This window comes from Idiotropiscis lumnitzeri, chromosome 1 (assembly GCF_059441095.1).
Source record: "Idiotropiscis lumnitzeri isolate Australia: NSW breed Sydney's pygmy pipehorse chromosome 1, RoL_Ilum_1.0, whole genome shotgun sequence".
Taxonomy (NCBI): domain Eukaryota; kingdom Metazoa; phylum Chordata; class Actinopteri; order Syngnathiformes; family Syngnathidae; genus Idiotropiscis; species Idiotropiscis lumnitzeri.
In genome coordinates, this window is record NC_142391.1 from 23,741,012 (window position 1) to 23,760,278 (window position 19,267).

Sequence of the window (19,267 nt, forward strand, 5' to 3'; positions counted from 1 at the left end):
ACTGCAGCGATCGATGAGTCACGTCTGATCCACTGACCATCGATTACGGTGCGTCACGTGACCACACACCACCACCACGCCCCCACCTCGCCAAGCTGCTGACAACGACCAAAGTAAACATTAACCTACAGTGTTCAAGTCTGTGTGAGATCACGAGCCCCAAAAGTTGTCTGGGAGTCATTGCAGGATCTTCATCCTCATCCTCATCATGGCGACGGCCGGCACGATTCGGTCCACAGGACACGTGTTGATGTTTTGCCGGAGTCAAGTGGGCAGGTAGGCTCGTAGCTACGTTTCGTCGTGTTCTCAATTTACTCAACAACTGGACTCGATTCATTGCTGCGTTTTATTACTAAGTTAATTTTACAGGTTCCATTTGATTCGAGAACCAAAACGCGAGGCAACATACTCACTTTTTAATCGTGATAGGACGTGTTATTCCCCCCCCCCCCAAGTCTGATACGCACTCATTTATGTCAGGCAAAGAGTTCGTTTGCGTTTGTTTTTCACGGCCACAGCAAATTCGATGTAATCATTTGCTTGACTTTCGAACTTTGTCCTGTAAAGCGACGTCAAAGCAGCTGGCACTTGTCTCTTCCTTCACAATTACGGTCCATATTTGTTTTTGCTACGGCTTACAGTTGATGTTTTACAGCACACCAGATGGAAATGTGGCCAATTATCCCCCAATTAAAGCTAGGACTCACGAATGTTTTTAAAAATTATTGTTTATTCTGTTATTACTTTTATTGTCATTATTTTTTTACAGTACATAGCTACATACATTGCAGCGCTTTTTGTAACTAAGTATCAACACCAAGTTAAACGTTGCTCTGAATTTGCCTTGTTATTATTATGGCTGTGATATCTTTCAATATGAAAAATCCAAAGAACATTCCAGATGAAAGGACAGAAGGGACAACTTTAAAAGACTGATCTTCAGTCAGTCAGTCCGTGTGTGGAATGATTTTGCTTGAGTCCTGGCCCACAGCAGCTCATGAATGAATGTCGAATGTGCATTTGTGAAGACAGCAATAATGTCTTTTGTGAACCCACTCATCGATGTGACAGTTTTAAAGAGACAGAGAACAAAACACTCGCCGGAGGTTACAAAGATGTTAGTCCATGAGATTTTGTGACATGCATCTTTTCCGAAAAGTAAAAATGATGACTACTCTCGCTGTTTATTTACAATTGCCAATGTGCCCAATACAAATCAAGATCTTTCTTCTCCCATGCTGTTTTGGCACTTAGGAAGTTTTCAGAGAGCGTCGTTGGACGCTGGTTCCGTTCTTCCTCCTCCTCAGTGCACAAAGTGGACGCCAGGAAAGATGCTCACTCCAACTTGTTGTCCAAGCAGGAGACCAGCAACCTGTACAAAATCCAATGTATGTAGTTGGCGCACACGGACAACCAGCGAGCTTTGTCTTGCTACATGTGTTGCTCCACCATTTCTGTTCGCCTATATTAGCTAGATAGATTAGATATTGATGCTAGTTTCGTTTACCCGTCTATGGGCATTTTACATTGTCTGACAGAATTGAACTAGCAGACTTCCATACAAGGAAAAGTTCTGGTGCAGCTAAATAAAAAAAATACGTTTTCTTTTCGTTTAGTTTGAAAGTAACAAGTGTGTTGCCAAAATGGACACGTGGTTTATGAAACATCTGTTGGTTAATTTCTCAGTTCACAACGTCAAACCGGAGTGCCTGGAAGCTTACAACGACCTGGAGTGAGTTGTGACAATTTCTTGCTTGTTGGCATCTTTTTAGTCTGAAAGCGTCCCAATTGCTATTTGGAATTTTTTAGGGCGGAGGTGCAAAAGAGGCTCCACCAAGACGGGGATTATCCATGTGAGGTGGTAGGAAGCTGGAACACCTGGTATGGCGAGCAGGATCAAGCAGGTACCGCATAGCGCCCCATTGACCTCATTAATATCAATTTGGGATTGAAGTGTAATCAAGTTTTTCTTTTTCTGGGGCAGCTTTTGACTATGTGCAAATATAGTGAATTGAATAGTTTGACAGATCCATAATGTTTTTCTTTCAGTACGCGATTTGTTATTCTCGCGCTTTCTAAAATAACGGTAAAATTAGCTGGAGAACTTGTATGATCTCTATTGTCTGCTCAACTGTCTGAGAGATTTTGTAAAACTTCACCTCTTTATTTCTGCAGCATTATGTTGCCTCAAGATCAATGTCAGAATTTATTTTTTTTTAGACAATAACGAGTGATTCGGTTAGCTACATTTAAGTAAGATGAACTGATCAACTATGAAGGATAATGCAGGCAGATGAATTTGCCCCTAGTACATTGTTTAGTCATCTCATCGTTGAGTTTATTGCATCAGCCATGGCTCCATGAAAAAAGACTTTGGCGAGATGATGTAGCTAACGGTCGTTTGCATTTGGGAAACATGAAAGGCTTTTTGTCTGGTCTAGTTTTTAACGTATTAAACAAGAAACTGAACATGATCTTAGTGCGTTATGAAGGTGTAATAGCAACTTGAACGATGCGTTGTTTGGTAATGCAAGCCAGAGTAATTAGGAGAAAAAGAAAGGAGAAAGTTCTATATTCTATTTGTGTTGCTGCTCCATGTGTGTAAAAAGTAGTTTGAATGTTTAGAATTACTCTGAGGTCTATGCTAATTTCCCTTAGCCTGTGTTATATGTTAGCGTTAAGCCAGGAGCCGTTTGTGAAATTAAATGACAACATTTTTAATTCTTCATGTGTCAAGTATGTTCTTTGTTTGCTCTTTGGAGAAAAATCTTCTTTTCCTTTGCTCAAAGCAGGGATGGTGCAACACCGCGGCTAAGGGCGGGCTATAGCAAAGTCAGAAATAATTGTAGCCCCAGTTATGCGCCTCCAGCATTTTATTTAATAGTCTAAAATATATTTCTAAATTATTTTCTCATCCCCCCCAGTCAAGCCCCACTTTCACACCCGGAGAGGAAAAAAAATCCTGGAGCCGTGCCTGCATCAAAGAGATGTTCTATGATAGTCTCCCATTTCTTGACAGGAAGAGTGAGAACAGGCGCTAAGGAATACTTGAATGTGTTTTTTTTTAAATAGCTATAAGAGTGTTTTAGAGAGTGTAAGCATGTGACGTGTGCAGGGGGGATACTAGATAGATAGATTGATCGTGAAAAATGGGCTTTCACTGTGTAGCCTCAAACAGCAACTCTGGGATGCAATGTATCTTCTTAGTAAGCGAGTGTCTGTTGCAGCGCGAGTTAAAATCCTCACCTGGCTTCTCTGCAGTGCACCTGTGGCGCTACAGGGGGGGCTACCCTGCCCTGACCGAATGCCTCAACAAGCTCAAAGTCAACAAGGTAACGGGACAACGCTGCTTAACAAATGCTCAGCGTCAGTGACACAGTGACACAGTGGCGTGTTTGCTGTTGCTATGACAACACACGCTCATTTGTCTCCAGGAATATTTGGAATTCCGCAGAGAGAGAGCAAAAATGCTGCATTCCAGGCGGAATCAGCTGCTTTTGGAATTCAGTTTTTGGAATGAACCACTTCCTAGACCAGGACCCAACATCTATGAAATGAGAAGCTACTCCCTCAAGGTAGCTACAACTCCTTTGTTTTACTCCCATTCATTCCTGTGGGAAAACGCCCTATATTGTTGTATTGTAATATAGTATTGGCATTCAGTCCTAGCTGTCACACACAAAAAAAAAATTACATTTTTTTTAATCAAATTTATTAAAGATCATGATTCACAAATAACTAGACCCAAAGAAAAAGACTGACAACTTGTTCATTTCAGGTCAAGCAGACATGTTGCTGCCCATAAACGTGATGGTAGTCAAACAAAAAACTAGAAAAAGTTATTTTTGTTGTGGGATATATGGATTTTTTGCATTAGGTCAATTGAATGAATTAAAAGATTTTGTAATCCATCCATTCCATTATTAACCTTACTTTCATGTCATCAGTTAAACACACTCTACAAAAAAAAAACATTTTGTCAAAATTTTGGAACTTGTTCTTATTTTTATTGAGATAAATTAATAAAATCTTTAGATTTTTCCAAGGGGGGTGTACTCATATATGCTGAGCTCTGTACTACCATCCATTTATGGAAAAAATCCACATTTTCCAGCTAATAGTGATATTCACCAGGAATTTCTGTTAAAAAAAAACTTTAGTGTGTGGATTTTTTTTCTAGACATTTTTTCCCCGAGTCGAGAATCCCCATTTCCTGGAAAACAAATGTCTGGGAAAAAAAAAAGCGTAATCTCTTCTTACCATTTTCTATAAAGAGCATTGCACTTCCATGAATTAATGTAAAAGTCCATGTATTTATCTCATAAATGTCCATGGAAAGAGTCAAAAGTCATTCATGGCTTTTTGGAGTGGCCACAAAGCAAGGCCCAACACTTTATCCCATGTGGTTGTCACTCATTGGCAGGTTAAAATTTTGCATATTTGAATTGGCTTCAAAACCACTTGGTGAGTCACTAACGCTTGTTGTGCTTTAAGCCAGGGACCATGATCGAATGGGGCAACCACTGGTAAGACTCGTCTTGCCTGACACGTGAGCACAAAACAAACCTCTTGCTCCATGACCACCATTCAGCCTTCATCTGTGTCGTGACCAGGGCGAGAGCCATCAAATTCCGGCAGGAGAACGATGAGGCCGTGGGAGGCTTCTTCTCGCAGGTCGGCGACTTGTACGTCGTCCATCACTTATGGGGTGAGCGTACGACTACGCACCTCTCTGAGGACGCCACACAGGGAGGGAACAGGATGCATTTGGCCGGAGCCTTTCTGTGTCCAGGTGGCGTTTGGCCACCTTCCAGATATACGTTATCTCCTTTTTTAAATGAGTAGGATAAATAGTATATAGTTAATGATGCATAAAGTTGTTTAGTTCAAACTCTTTTGTTTGATTTTGTAACATATTTCTTCTGGTTTGGGGCATACACGTTATGACACGTTAACTCTTGATTGGACAGTTGTTCCGTTTCAATGCAATGCATGGTGGGGCACTGCAATGCATTAGAGTGCCCTGGCTGGCCAACTTGTAAGTCAGCAACAGCCAGATGTTAGCCAATTATTAGTTTGATGCTTTACCATGCTTTTAAAAAGTCATGGTTTCAATAACCGCTAATGGCAAAAAGAGCTTTTTTTTTTCTTTTTCCTTTTTCGTCTTTGCAGGACATAATATGACTGGCTGCTTGCAGAGTTGACTAAAGTTAATTGCCTCCAATTCACTTTTTTTTTCTCCTTCTCTGCACATAACGGAGAAGGAGAGAGGGAGAAAGATGACATATTGCAAACACTGATGTCTTTTTGCTCTGATTAATTTAAAATGTGCCAACGGGTACTAGTTAGCCCCAAGGACAACATGAATGACCCAGAAAAATTAGCTCACCAATGAAGGGACACTGTGACTTACTAAAAATAATTTAAAGAGAAGAAGAATGTTAACATTTATCCATCCATTATCTGAACCGCTTCTCGTCACAAGGGTTGTGGGCATGCAGGAGCCTATCCCAGCCGTCTTTGAGCAGTAGGCGGGTTGAACCGGTTGCCTGCCAATCGCAGGGCACACATAAACGAACAACTATTCAGACTCGTAATCATACCTAAGGACAATTTAGAGCAGAGGTATTCAATTAAAAGTCACAGAGGTCCACGACAAAAATTTCTTCCAATTAAAAGGTCCGAACCAAAGTCCAACTTCCCTTCATGTCTAGCCTATGTTTACATTTTTAGTTTCCATATTTAGTCATTGTCAACAGAGCGCACTTATATACGAAATATTTAGCAATGTTCCCATTAAACACCTTTGCCAGTCAAACAAATATAAGGCGTTTATTTCACATTCAAGAAAATGTGGCTCCAGGAATTTAAGGGTGCCACTTCCAGAAAAAAACTGTAAAATATCTCCTGCAGAAATATATCAAGTGCTAAGCATTGAGTTAACATCTTTTACCTTTTTTTTTTTTTAAATCAAAGAGTTATCATCCTAAAAAAACGGAAAGCCTAATTATCCAAGTAAACCAGGTCAACATGTTCAGTACACAATCAATAAAAATGGCTGTCCTCGTGAAAAACTAATTCAAAATGAGCTTTGACACCACTTTTTCTTTTGAATATTTTTTTAACTTCTCTTCATGAGAAAAATGAGTTTGTGACTGCCCTGCCAGTGACTTAAATCTGGGTTGGAACGGAGTCAGGGCCATTGGGATTTGGTAGATTATTTCACACATCTGGGTTTTGTGTTTTCCTTTAAATAATGTTTGTGCAACCACATTTAAGCACTCCTTCACAACTTCCCCATCACTTGAACGTTTTTTTTATGTTTCCCCAAAATCCATGATACTTTTACTGAATATTCGTTTGCATGCCGCTGGGATGTAAAGGAAAATGTAAAAATCTGTTGTACTGCACTCGAAGTTCAATGTTTTTACCTGCGCTCACCTCAAACGTCAGCGGTTAACTGTGCACAAAAGGGCGGTGCTTTGTTTCGTAGTGGCGCTTCGCAATGTTGCGACGATTTCGGAGCATATGATGCACACTGGTTTTGAATTGGCTGCAGCCAGAAGGAAACTAAATTTCTCCGTCCATTCATCTAAAACAAGACGCATCGACCTCGCTAACTTTTTAGCAAGGCATACTGTCAGCAGCACTCTCTTCCGGTCTGATGCGCAATTGGCAGTGGATCGTAAACAAAAGATTTGATTGGCTCAAATCAGTGACGCCTTTTCCGTATTAACTAGAATTGCAGCGCCAACGTTTGCGAATGCGCCCAGAAAAAAATTCATCATACATCGGTCATGGGTCCGGTCCGGATCCGGAACGCAGTCCGCCATTTGGTGATGCCTGATTTAGAGTGTTCCATAAACCTACCATGCATGTCTTGGGAAAGTGGGACGAAACCGTAGTACCCGGAGAAAACCCACGCAGGAAGAAATCAAACCCTGCACCTCTGTTCTGTTTATTTAAACTTAACATGATAAATGTTTCTTCTGCGCTAATCATTCTATGTTTTGTTTAAAAATAAAATGCATTGTGTTCAGCGTGTGTTAGTTAGTAAGCATGGTTCTTTCTGGACTCAGGACGGTACTTTTTTTTATTCTTGGTTTGTGCTCATGACGCAGCATACGAAAGCCTTCAGTCTCGAGATGAAACCAGAAACTCTGCGTGGCGCAAGGAGGGATGGGATGCCAACGTATACTACACTGGTAGGACTGCGATTCACTCCAACCTTGCGTTCTACTTGGTTAGCCCAAAATGCTAAATATATGCGGGCATCTTCAGGCCTTGTTTCAATCTGTAACGTGAGTGAGCTTAGCGCAGTGAGCTGCGTGCTCCTGTTTCCACATTTGTAGCAGCCTGTTGCGTTTGTGCTGTTTACCTGAAACTAACCATCAATGTTTCTTTGCATCAAAACTGATTGCTGTTACGCATCTAACAATACAACGCGTGAAGCCGCATTGAGGCATCACTTCATCAGCAAGCTGTCAAACTACAGTTGTCAGTTACACAAAACCCAAATTCCCCATATTATCTAAACCAATATTGACAACTTTGCAGAGCATCTAAGAATGTGCCGCTTATCAGAAGCGAATCTGTGCTAACATGGCAGCTCTGCTTACCTTTTGGCTTGGATATTGTGTGTTTATTGCAGTGCCTCTCATCAGGAGCATGGAGTCCAGGATAATGATTCCCACCTCCAATTCTCCTTTACAATAGTGACACAAACTGGACTCAAACAAAGACAACAGCAGCAGCAAGCAACACTTTCCACAATGTTGAGGAACATTAGGTACATCTCTGCCAATTCACGACATCCAATTGTAGAGAGACAGTGTTCCACAAGTAATTAATACTCATCCACATGATGGCACCAAAGCGCTACTTTTATTGTAGAGAGTGCATTGGCCTTTCTAAATTAGGATTCTTTCCCACTTTAACATACTTCATCAAGATTGTGCCAAAACACTACTTTTGTAGTAGACAACGCTATGGCCTGCCTAGATGGAGCTCCTCTCAATTAAACATAGTTCCTTGGTGCCAAGAGTCCCCAAGATGGCGCCCAAGCAATACTTTTATAACAGGCAGAGCGTTTGCCAGAGCACAAAAACAACGTAAGACCGATAAGTGTTTGAAAATGCAACATTGCAAATAAAAATTGTGAATATGTGAGGGGACTGTAACCACAAAATTACAATTGTTTACATTATGCAGATGTACCTAATAAAATGACCAGCGAGTGTATCTGCACATTGGTCAGGCACACTCCTGTTGTCCCGAATATTCAAAAAAGTGCCTTTCGGGTAAAACGTGCACATTTGTATTATGATTGTGTGGAAAACTGGTATGTGATTTAGTTTTTTTTTTTGTGTGTGTGTGTTCGATTTAAACGATTAATCTTTCAAATAGTCTTCCCATAATGAATTTCACCCCTGAGTTCAATGACGTGTGAGAGTGTCCGTCAGAATAAAGCTGTGCAACAGGCCACGTTGACGTCAGGTCTTTATCGAGTTCTTCCAGAAGAGTAGATCTTGACCAAATGTTTCACTTAACAACCTGAAATTTGGCTGGCATTGGTCAGCACTTCTGATGACTAGTACATTTGAAAACAGATCTCTCTACTTTCTAGCTTCTACTCTGTACTTTCTCATAATGGACTTTTTACAGTATGTGGCAAGTATGTTGTCATGTGATTGCATAAAAAAAAACTTTGGCCATTCGAAAATTATTTTTCTAATCTGAAAAAAAGAAAATGTATTTTTTTCAGTTGTTACCTTTTGGTAATTTAGCATTTTGTTTGTCAGTTGGCAATGTTAGCAAAGCCATGGTAACATGTTTTGATCACGGCCTTGTATATCAATGAACTATCAAATGACCTGTCGTTGCTTTGTATTCTCATTGATGCAGAGTATTGGTCTACCCGTAAACCACACGCTGATATTTTTACTGTAGAGAGAGAAAATAATGTGTAAAAGCAGCGACAAAATCAATGTATTCAAAATTGTTTGCTTAGCAAGTGGCCACAAAAGATGACTGCTGTGGCTTCACTTCTCACCACCAAGTACAACACAATACAACTTTAAGCGGCATTGTTGACTCATAATAACTCCCAGAGTTCGTTATAACGTATATATTTTTTGTTTTATTTGGCTTAAGTACGGGCCTCAAATCAATACTTTGTTCTTGAGTAAAGACGGACTACTTTTTTACCGAGTGTGCAATTATTAGTGAAGCTTAACGAGCTCGCAAAATGCTACACTGTCGCTTTAAGAGTCGAAAAGGGGGCGCGTCTGCTGTTTTGTTCATTTGAATAAACAGTGGTTCTGCGGGGCTGGACTTGTCGGATGTTATTCGTCTTGTGGAGTTCGAGTGTGTGCGGGTGTGCACGCATAGTGGTTGTGGTGGGCGTCAAGTATTAGCTAGCGTTCCAAGTGGACATGGAGCTGCACATTCTGGACCACCGGCTGCGGGTCACCAGCATCACCAAGAGCGGCCTGGCTCACTTCACACACCCGCTGATCAAACTGATATTCCTCCGCCGCCGGACACGGTAAGCGGGAGTTTATTGATTTGAGAGAAATTACATCAGTTTGTATATTGTGCCACCGTATCATGTTGAAAAAAGAGTCAGTTTCGCTTGATCCAATCGATAATTTACGGTGATCTGAATGTGTATTGCATGTGATAACATCTGTTTTTATATGGCAACGACTGTGTTGTGTTCGCTAGAACTGGGCGGTTTGTGTTCTAAACCGCCTCTCGTCTTTCGCCCATAGACACACAACGATGATCAGCTTTTGTTTAACTTTTTGGCGGGTCTACTTTATGTTCTTGCCGAGGCTGACATTCTTGTGTGTTGTCCTCGCCTTGAATTGTGAGAGAATTTTCAACTACTGAGTGGCTGCGAACGCGGCAGTTGAAGCACTTTGCATACTTGTTCGTAATTGAGGCTAGGCCCACTGGCTTCTATTGGCTGTCTTGGATGTTGTGCAAAAAGTTGATCCAATCAGACACGCTAACTCATAAAATGCCGTGAACGCGCTTTAATTTGCTAATGAGGGCGCAACGGCTGTCACTTGTTTTGATTGCAAGATCCACACGTTTGCAAAATTGTTGGGCTTTTTATTCTGCTCTGCAAATGGGATATTAACGAGGCCATTTTTTAAAAATTTACTTTGTTTTCGGGCGTTTTTGCCTGATATTGTTTGTTACATTGAGGTGAAAAGATTTCTTAATATGTATTCACGTGATTATGTTAATTCGAATCTTTGTTTAAGATGTATTTTGTTTCTTCTTATATTGACAAAGCCCAAGTTGAGAGATGTGTCAATAAAAAAAAAAGAGAGCTCCAAGGTCCTCTTGAATTTACTTTGCTTACGGAAATCACAATTTTAGGGCTTTTGTGTTGTTAAAAATAAAATCACCAAACTTTTCAAGTTTGTTTATCCTGGGGAGAATTACTTTTGTTCTGGAGTGTGACCAGCAAAAATTGGTTCATTAGTTCACCCCAACATGAAAAAAACAAGCAATGAAAATAAATAAATCTGCCACAGAGGCCCGTTTGCCTTGTCAGCTTGATATCTGGTATTGATGATTTATTATGATTAGACCTTCAAAAAGGCTCAAGAAACCATGGCGGAAAAACAAACACAAAGTCGACAATTTTTGTTTGAAGAAGCCCTTTTTGCTAAGAAGACTTTCATTTTAGTTTTTGAAAATTCATCCCCGATGCCCAGTTCACTAGGCAACACCAACTTTGGGAGACATCTCCATCATGGGTAGACCTAGAAATAAGTCTCAAAAAGACATGTGAAGCCTGACATTTTGGTTTTATGTGGCCGTTTTAGACTCATGTAGTCAATTTCAGTGGGGCCTACAGACACATTCTGCCAAGTGAGCTTTTGAATAAATTATAAGAATTCAATACAAAAGATTCAACTAAACCAAACTGTCTTAAAGCGAACATAAAAAAATGAAACTCTAGAGACAGCCTATTAGAAATGAGCATAGTTGTTGCAGTAATTCTAAAACATCCAACAACTGTACTTGGTAGATGATGCAGCCATCTTATTGATGTTTGAACAACGTGTACTGCTCATATTGTACAAGTGCAGTTGTTTCCGTTTGGTTATCATTTGGACCCAAAAGGAAGGTGAAGGGTCAACAGGAAATAACACAAAGCAGCGTCCTAGCTAGCACAGTCGCTCAGTCGCGTGTTGTTTGTCCCGTCACACAGATGGCGGCGACGACGACAATGACTTGGCTTCACAGAGTCAGCAGTCGGTCGGACTGCGCAAGAACAGGCGGGTGGGGGCGTCCTTTCATCTCTGGTAGAGACAAAAAAAAACAAAGGCCACAACAAACGTTTTCTTTTGGCCGTTTCCAGCCTCAAGCCCTGCAACAATTAGTGGATATCCCTTCTGCTTTGCTGCCTGGCCCGGATAGGCGTGCAGGCCATTGTCGTTATTCACTTCTCTCCAGATATATCGCGGTTCGGAGCGGATTCTGCAGTCTATTTGAGCCTTCACATACATGTGGTTTGGCGGCTATGAATTCACCTTTTCACAAATTTCTTTTAATATTTTAAAGTTTTTTGTTGTTGTTGTTGTGCTAATAGATTTTTTTTCAGTTTTTTTCCCCCTTCTCGATTACTGGTTTCGGTTTCTCGGTCCAACTATAATGGGGATTTTATCTTATTTTTTTGTACAATGTATAACTATTGTTCTGCTACCCATCTAGGTTGGGTGTAATTCAATTGTTGGCCACTAGATGGTGGCATACTATTTTTTTTAAAACACTAAATTTAAAGGAAGAAGAGTGAAAACCTGAAGCGTTTCAAGCTCAGCCTGGTATTTGCTGATTATGATTGTGAAATCCTCTTTAAAAAAACTGATGACTGTTATTTATTATTGTTATTAATTGTATAATGATAAGTCAAGTTTGTTGGTTTGTAAAAAAACAGGATTTGTTTCTTGTCAACACACATATTCTTTGGCACACAGTCTGAACAATGTGTTTGTCTTATCCATTGTTCTTACATTACACTGGTGTTGTGTCATCTCCCAAACCAGAGGTTGGTGGTTCGTTCCCCGACCATTGTAACCACATCGAAGTGTCCTTGAGCGAAAAACTGAACCCCCGGTTGCTTCTGACTTTGTCAGCAGTAGTTTAAAAGAGAGGGTGTTAAAGCGCTTTGAGTACCTTGTAGGGGGAAAAGCGCTAAACAAGTGAAATGCCATTGAAACGCTTGCCCTCACTAAGGACGGCTAACAGCAATAGGAAGTTACGCGGTTGGAAATTACTTAATAAAACAAAGAAGGCAAAAAAAAAAAACAATGAGAATTTCCAGCCGCCATAACATCTTGTTGATGTGCTTTCTTTTTGCCGTTCTGCTCTGTAGCCAAATTAAATTAAATGGAAACCAGTACGTCACAGAAAAAAATGGCAATGTGTTGTTCACAATGAGGAAATGCTAGAGTGTGTGTGTGTGTGTGTGTGTGCGTGCGTGTCCGTACTGTGTACACTACATATTTTTGTAATTTTTTTTTTTTGTTAATACAAAAACAATTCCTGCTTTCAGATGCAAGTTCTTCAGCATGACCGAGACCCCTGAGAACTACACTGTCGTCTTGGATGAGGAGGGATTCAAAGGTAGGAAGATTTTAATAAACATGGAAAATAATATTGCAGCAATTTGAATGATTGCGGTATATTGAATTCATATAGCTCTGCAATAACGTGTCATTTTTAATAATCATTAATCTGTTTTAATGTATTTTTTATTCAATTTTATTTATATTCATTCTGTGCAATTATTTCTTTAAGTATGAATATAAATTGTACACCTAAGTAGAATGGCATGATTAATCTCATGTCAATTTTATTTTCAGTTTAATTATTCATCACATGGCAGATTATCCTTCCAAAAAGTTTTTCTATACAGCTCGCTTATTTTGCATTTTTGTTTTACTAACCATCTGCTGTGTGTGTGTGTGTGTGTGTGTCATATTTATGTACTATATATATGTCCAGTTATTAATTAATTACATTTGTATTTCAGTGATGAGTGATGATTTTTTTTTTTTTTTTTGCGGGCAGAACTGGAGGCCTCGTCGCAGCTGCAGGCAGAAGGCTCGGTGTGGCTGCCGCTCAACGTGCTCTCTGACGCCACCTCCTCGCTCGGCTCGCAAGCGGTGGGCGTCACCAAGATTGCAGAGTCGGTCATCGCGCCACTGGCACGCCAGCATGTCTCCGTCTTCATGCTGTCCACCTATCAGACCGACTTTATCCTGGTCAGCCCTCACTTGCTCCTCCAAATGGTGTTGGGACCACAACAAGTGGGGAAGCAACAAAGAAAGCCATTTCTTTTCATGCAAACATTCACATTTTTTGTAGGAAAAAAATAGTAATGAAGAGAACTGTATTTTTTTTTTAAATAGGTGTATTCTGGGGGCAAAATGTAGAATTTGTTTTTTAAAAATTAGATTTTTAATGGTCTTTTTGGGTGAGGAGATTCGATTTATCAAGAAAACACTTTTTTGCATGAAAAATTGTTGCTGTTTTAAATTAAAAAAAGGCATTTTGTTTGGAGCAAAGTCAATTTTTGAGTCTGTTTTTAATGAAGTCAGATCTTTTTTTTCTTTTCCTTTTGTTGGAACAAAAACAGAAAACAGAAAAGTAAGCATGAAAACATTTTTTGTTAGAATGTTATTATTTTGTTGAAATAAAAGTTACATATTTGTAAAGGGGAAGTAGAGAACTGATTTTTTTTTTTTTAACCCAACTTATAATTACTTTTTGGAAAATTCTTGCATTTTTTTAAATCTAAAGTCATGGGTAGAAAATGCATTTTTTGCGAGAATTTAGAAGTTTCTTTGCAATAAAATTCCAGGAGAATTAAGTCTTTTTTTTCTGTGTTGTGCTAAAAGTACTGAAACATTGATGAGTTGAACGTGCATATTCAAAAGTTGGCAGAAAGTCAAATTAGGTTCATTGTGAAATTTCCTTGGGAAAGGCAGCGTGGCAAGCGGTTGGTAAGCAGCCTGGTGTACTTTCCCAATATGAGGGAAAAAAATGCGCTTGGAAGTGAAATCAATTTGCATCTGTGTTTTTGCACAGGTGAGGGAGAAGGACCTGCCGGTTGTGGTGAACACTCTGGAGGAGGAGTTTAACATTTTCCGTGAAGTTGGAGGGGATTCTCTCCTCGTACGTGGCCACGACGTCGCAAATGGCCTGCTCAAGAATGGCAAAGAAGGTGAGTGATTTGTGTCCACAGTTCATCCTTCTGTTGATTTAGAGGAGAAAAAAAAATCCCGGTCTTTCTTTTTATGGCAGCTCACGCAGCTTCACCAACGCTTGGTAGTATAATTTATTAATGTACTTATTATTTATTCATTTTGTTTTGTTACTTTAAAAATAATAATAAAATAATATATATTTTTTTTGTCGATTGACAATTGAAAATCAAAAGAATGCAGCAAAAAAAAAAAAAAAGCACATGGAATCCGACCTCAAGGGCTTGATAATGAAATTGAGTAATTTAGGCAATTATGAAATATGAAAATGAAAGCAAAGTGACCATGTGAGCACCCTTAACGTCTTCCTTTGTTCGCAGCCATGCAGGCCACCCTTCACCCAGTGCTCATCCCTCAGAACCGCTTCTGCATCATGTCCCTGGACCCAGACACGCTGCCATCCATTGCCACCACGCTCATCGACGTGCTCTTCTACTCTGGCAGGTCAGAGAGATAGACTGCAATGTTGTAGTCAGAACACATGGTGGCGCTGTAGCTCAAGGCCTTCTGTGTGGCAGCAGAGGAAATGCATGTGCTCTTAATTATGTGGCCAGTAGCCGTGGGTGCTATATTGGATAATATTTGGACTTTCCTTGTCTTTTACGGCATAGTCGTAAAACTCGTGAAACACCCCCATCCATTCATTATTCAAGCTGCTTATCGTTTGCCAAATTTCAGGTTACTAACCAAAAGGAGTTTCCGGGGCTGGATTGTAATTTTGGGTGCTACCAAGCTAATTTTTGGCTGAAGTGGTTGCTTTAAACCAAAATGAAAGACTTTCCGGTGTCTCATGGGGCACGGCTTCATTACACTTTTTTTTGTGTGTCTACTCGTGTTTGCTACAAATTTTATGTTGCTCAGTGAAACAAGTAAAGGGGCTGAGCATTTCTTGCCCAAGTTTGTTTTTGAAGTACTGTACCCAAGAAAATGTAAAATATGTCAGTGTATATGGTCACGTCCAACCTAAAACAATCCTGTCCTTTGAGTCCTGTTGTTTTTCTGCCATAGGTGCTTGAGACTTTTTTTGTGGATCAACTCATGATAGACGTGCCTAACAAATTTCATGTGGCTAAGTGAAGCTGACTTTCGGGGCAACAGTTTCAAAAATCATCCATGTGGTTGGGCAAGTCATCCATTTCCACTGACATGTTCCAATTACACCGAATCACAAAAACTTCTTATTTAGCGTTACGTAGTATACAGGGTTCATATTTGGTCCCAATTGTACAAAGTCTCTCTGACGAGTTTGTTTTGAAGGGCCCTCGAAAAGGGCCAAATTGAGCCAGAGCAAAATGACAGACCTGATTTTTTTTGAGGGGGGGCGTGACTTGAAGACTTTTTTTTTGTGGAGCTTAGTTGAACTGGCTTTTTGGGCTGAAGTCTGACATGAAACCAAAATAGAAAATCCCTTGGGAACGAAAAGATAGACCTAATGCGTCATTTCAAGGTTTAGTTCAGGAGCTGTTTTTGTGGCTCTGCGCATGATAGACACGCCCACAAAATTTCATGGTGCAAAGTGAAACTGGTCAATATATTAGGTGGCAGAACGATAAAAAGGCACTTTTGTGTTTTCCTAGCCCCAAAGAAGACGAGGCGACGTCTCCCAGCACAGACTTGGAGCGAATCAAGTTCTTCTCCTTCTCTCTCATTGACGGTTACGTCTCGCTCGTCATGGACACGGACACACAAAGGCGGTAAGTGCAATCTTCGCTGTCCTAATGTCAACTACAAGGCTGACGCGAGGTTCAGTGATGGCATTAATATGGATATTTCTGGTTTAAGTTGGCTTCAATGCTAATGCACAAGGTGTATGACCAAAAACGTGTTTGTTGACGAATCTAAGCAGGCTTGAGGTTTCTGGTGACGACAGATTTGTATTGGTGTTGAAAAAGCGCATATACGCTTCAGTTTGAAATTGTCTTTGTTTATGCTAACCAACATATCATTTATTATTCCTTGATTTGTGATGATCTACTCGCAAAAGAACAATAATCGTGGGATTGCAAAAACGAGCAATATGTAACCAGACTTTTTATTACTTTCATACTGATCCATTTAAAAAAATGCAAATTATGTTCAGCGCAAAAACAGTTTCTTCCCTCATAAAAGTTATTTTTAATTTGGGAGTCTCAACATGATTTGATATATGAATTCATTGTACAAAAACCTGATCAGGGGATTAAAAAGATGTTTTTCCGTTGATGGGGTTAAATTTTGGAAGGATGCAACTATACATTTTTTAATGAGCTTACTGAACCATAGAGGAAAAAAAAAAGAAAGAAAAAACGTGCCGACTTCCATTTTGGAGGTCAGCTACATAAACTTAATTTTTATTTATTTTATTTTTTTTGTCACCCCTTCTACATGGACTCTCCCATTCCCGTATGCTCCCGTGAACTTTTTATCCTGTACTGTCCCAATCCCGTGATTAAAGGTTAAATTGACTCCCATCCCGTGATAATCCTGCATGTGAAAGAATCAAAATTGTCTTTAAATAAAAACAGAAATCCAAAGTGATTTGTGTTTCAAGGTCAATATGGTCTTGGGTGTTTAGAAATGGTCTTTGACGTTTGTGTAAGTTTGCCCACAAGACTCAAACTTGTTTTTGCTGTCCTAGTTTCCCCGCCGATCTCCTCTTCACCAGCTCGTCCGGGGAACTGTGGAGGATGGTGCGCATCGGCGGACAACCGCTCGGCTTCGGTGAGCGACCGCTCTCTTGCTCCGGTGTGTCCTTTCAAGCCGGCCTCCCTATCGAGACGTGTCGTTGTGGCTGCTTTCAGACGAGTGCGGCATCGTGGCGCAGATCTCGCAGCCGCTTGCCGACTGCGACATTTCCGCCTACTACATCAGCACGTTCAGCTTCGACCATGCTCTGGTGAGTGGACGCTGCAACCACGCCCGCAGGCTTAACGGTGACCAATTTCTGATTTCATGTGACTCAAAAACCCAACTCACTTTTATTTGAGGCTTCCTTCCGCTTAGTCATCCAGGAGCGGAGCCGTCGCGTTTCTGCGCCGTTTACTCATCAGCAGGCTAAAAGCAAGAAATAAACTCAACTGTCTTTGATATTTACAAAAACAATGATTTTTTTTTTTTTTAATAATACGACAGGCTGGTTTATTTAAATATTTCTTTAAAAAAAAAATATATATATATATGTATAATTTGTAGTTAATTGGGGACAAAATGTTCTTTATCTCCAAAGAAAAAAACGATTAATTTTTTCATCTGCGTGTTATGATGATGCAAGATCCCTTTCCAACTTGCCGAGTGACTATTGCGAGACGCGAGTGGTGTAATGACAGTAAGTGGGCTGCCGTGTGTATTTTTAACGCTGAGTTGGCTAATCTTAGTGGATTTAGCGCATTGTCATAAACACAATCGATGAGCCCCCGCGTAATCCCTTGCGGTTTTCTATCTGTTGCAATGGCCAAGGTTAAAGAGAGTTGAGGTTGTCCCTCACTGAGCGCTCCGCTAAAGTCGCAAAGTGGAAGAAATCGCCGAGTGTGCGTGAGTCACATTATCTCGTCATCCACGGCTACAATTCAAATGCAAGCGGGAGGGGACCAATCAATGGATTAGTCAAGAATTTTTTTTTTTTAATTCCACTGAAATTAAAAACTGAAGTCATGCATTACCCATGACCCTTGTGCATGTTTGTGCGTGTTTCCACTCAAACTCGTACCAGGCAGGTGTAAGGTTTCAAACAAGGATGTGAAGACAAGGTTCGGGTTGCAAATTAAGGTTTTAAATTCGAGATTCAAGGCTGGTTTAGGGTTGCAAATTAGGGTGTCAGTAAGGAGATTGTTTTCAAACTCTGGTGGTAAGACAAGGTATCGAATAAAGGCTTGAAGTTAAATGTGGTATTTCAAACAAGGATAAGGGTTTTGAGACAGGGTTAGGGATTTAAATTATTATTATTAAATTCAAACTAGACTGGGAAGTTGGGCTTCAGGGTTTCAAAGTAGGGTTTGAAGGTAGAGTTAGGGCTTGGCACAAGGGTTGGGGTTTCAAATCAGGGCCAGGAATTGTGCAGGCTTTAAAACTAGGATAAGAAGAAAGGGTTAGGGTTTTAAACGAGGGCTCGGGTTTCAGGTCGAGGTTAGACTTTCAACATGCCGGTTTTGTAGAGTCGACTTTGAAACAAGGGTTAGGGTTTCAAGCCAAAGGGAGTAGCTTTAGTGTTTCTAAAAGTTAAATTGTTTCTTTATGGAAAACAAAACACACTAAGCTCTTTCAAAGCTTCAAAGCTAAGTTTGCTTCTGTTTTGACCAAATAAAATGGTGTGCGTGCTTGTTTCATTTTTTAGGTCCCCGAGGAGGACATCACTCGTGTGAGCGACATGCTGCACAAGCAGCGGACGGACCCGAGCACCGACTGAGCCCTGAACCACACCCCCATAACCCCTTGCCCCCTGCCCCCATCCAAGCTGCCTCTCACGGCACAAGCACTTCCCACTCCGATCCATGCTTACTGACATTTTGTTTAGTCCGCTTTTTTCGACGCGGTTTTCCAGAAAAGTTCAAAAAAACGTCCTCGACTCCTAAGGCAAAGGTTCGTTTTAATGGGTCAGCAGTTTGTAAAGAAGTAAAACGGAAATAAATGAGAAGAAACAAAAACACCTTCACCAGGTCAGTAACTTGCAAAAATGTTTGACTTTGGAGAATATCACCTTTGGGTACATTTTTGTACGAGCTCGACTGTTGCACAACATACTGGTCATAAAAATAAAATGTATCAAAACTTGAAAGATGGAGTTGGCTCTCCCCCACCCCAGTTATCAGGAACATGAAAAAAATAGTCTCAAATAAGTTATTCTGAAGAAATATTAGGGAAGAAAATACAGCCATAAGAAAACAAAATTCAGAAATGGAAAGAAAAACTACAAAAACGATTTTTAAAATTCTGCTCAATTTCTGAAAAAATATACTAGACCAAAATACACTCATTTTTCCTGGTGATAAAGTATTTTAATC

General features: G+C 40.2%; 2 protein-coding genes across 2 annotated transcripts; both read left to right on the forward strand.

The window, feature by feature from the left end:
- On the forward strand, window positions 1–8,484 carry nipsnap1 (nipsnap homolog 1 (C. elegans)). Its single transcript, XM_088290546.1, has 10 exons — window positions 1–276; window positions 1,255–1,388; window positions 1,687–1,732; window positions 1,810–1,904; window positions 3,262–3,332; window positions 3,435–3,575; window positions 4,495–4,526; window positions 4,614–4,708; window positions 7,122–7,205; window positions 7,652–8,484. The coding sequence occupies exons 1-10, from the start codon at window positions 209–211 to the stop codon at window positions 7,714–7,716; spliced, it is 831 nt and encodes a 276-aa protein (XP_088146672.1). The 5' UTR covers window positions 1–208; the 3' UTR covers window positions 7,717–8,484.
- Window positions 8,485–9,281: 797 nt separating this feature from the next.
- Window positions 9,282–18,798, forward strand: castor1 (cytosolic arginine sensor for mTORC1 subunit 1). Its single transcript, XM_088290481.1, has 9 exons — window positions 9,282–9,547; window positions 12,578–12,648; window positions 13,096–13,289; window positions 14,116–14,251; window positions 14,612–14,735; window positions 15,869–15,985; window positions 16,909–16,991; window positions 17,072–17,166; window positions 18,601–18,798. Exons 1-9 carry the CDS (start codon window positions 9,435–9,437, stop codon window positions 18,670–18,672), a joined length of 1,005 nt encoding a protein of 334 aa, XP_088146607.1. The 5' UTR covers window positions 9,282–9,434; the 3' UTR covers window positions 18,673–18,798.
- The last annotated feature ends 469 nt before the right edge of the window (window positions 18,799–19,267 follow it).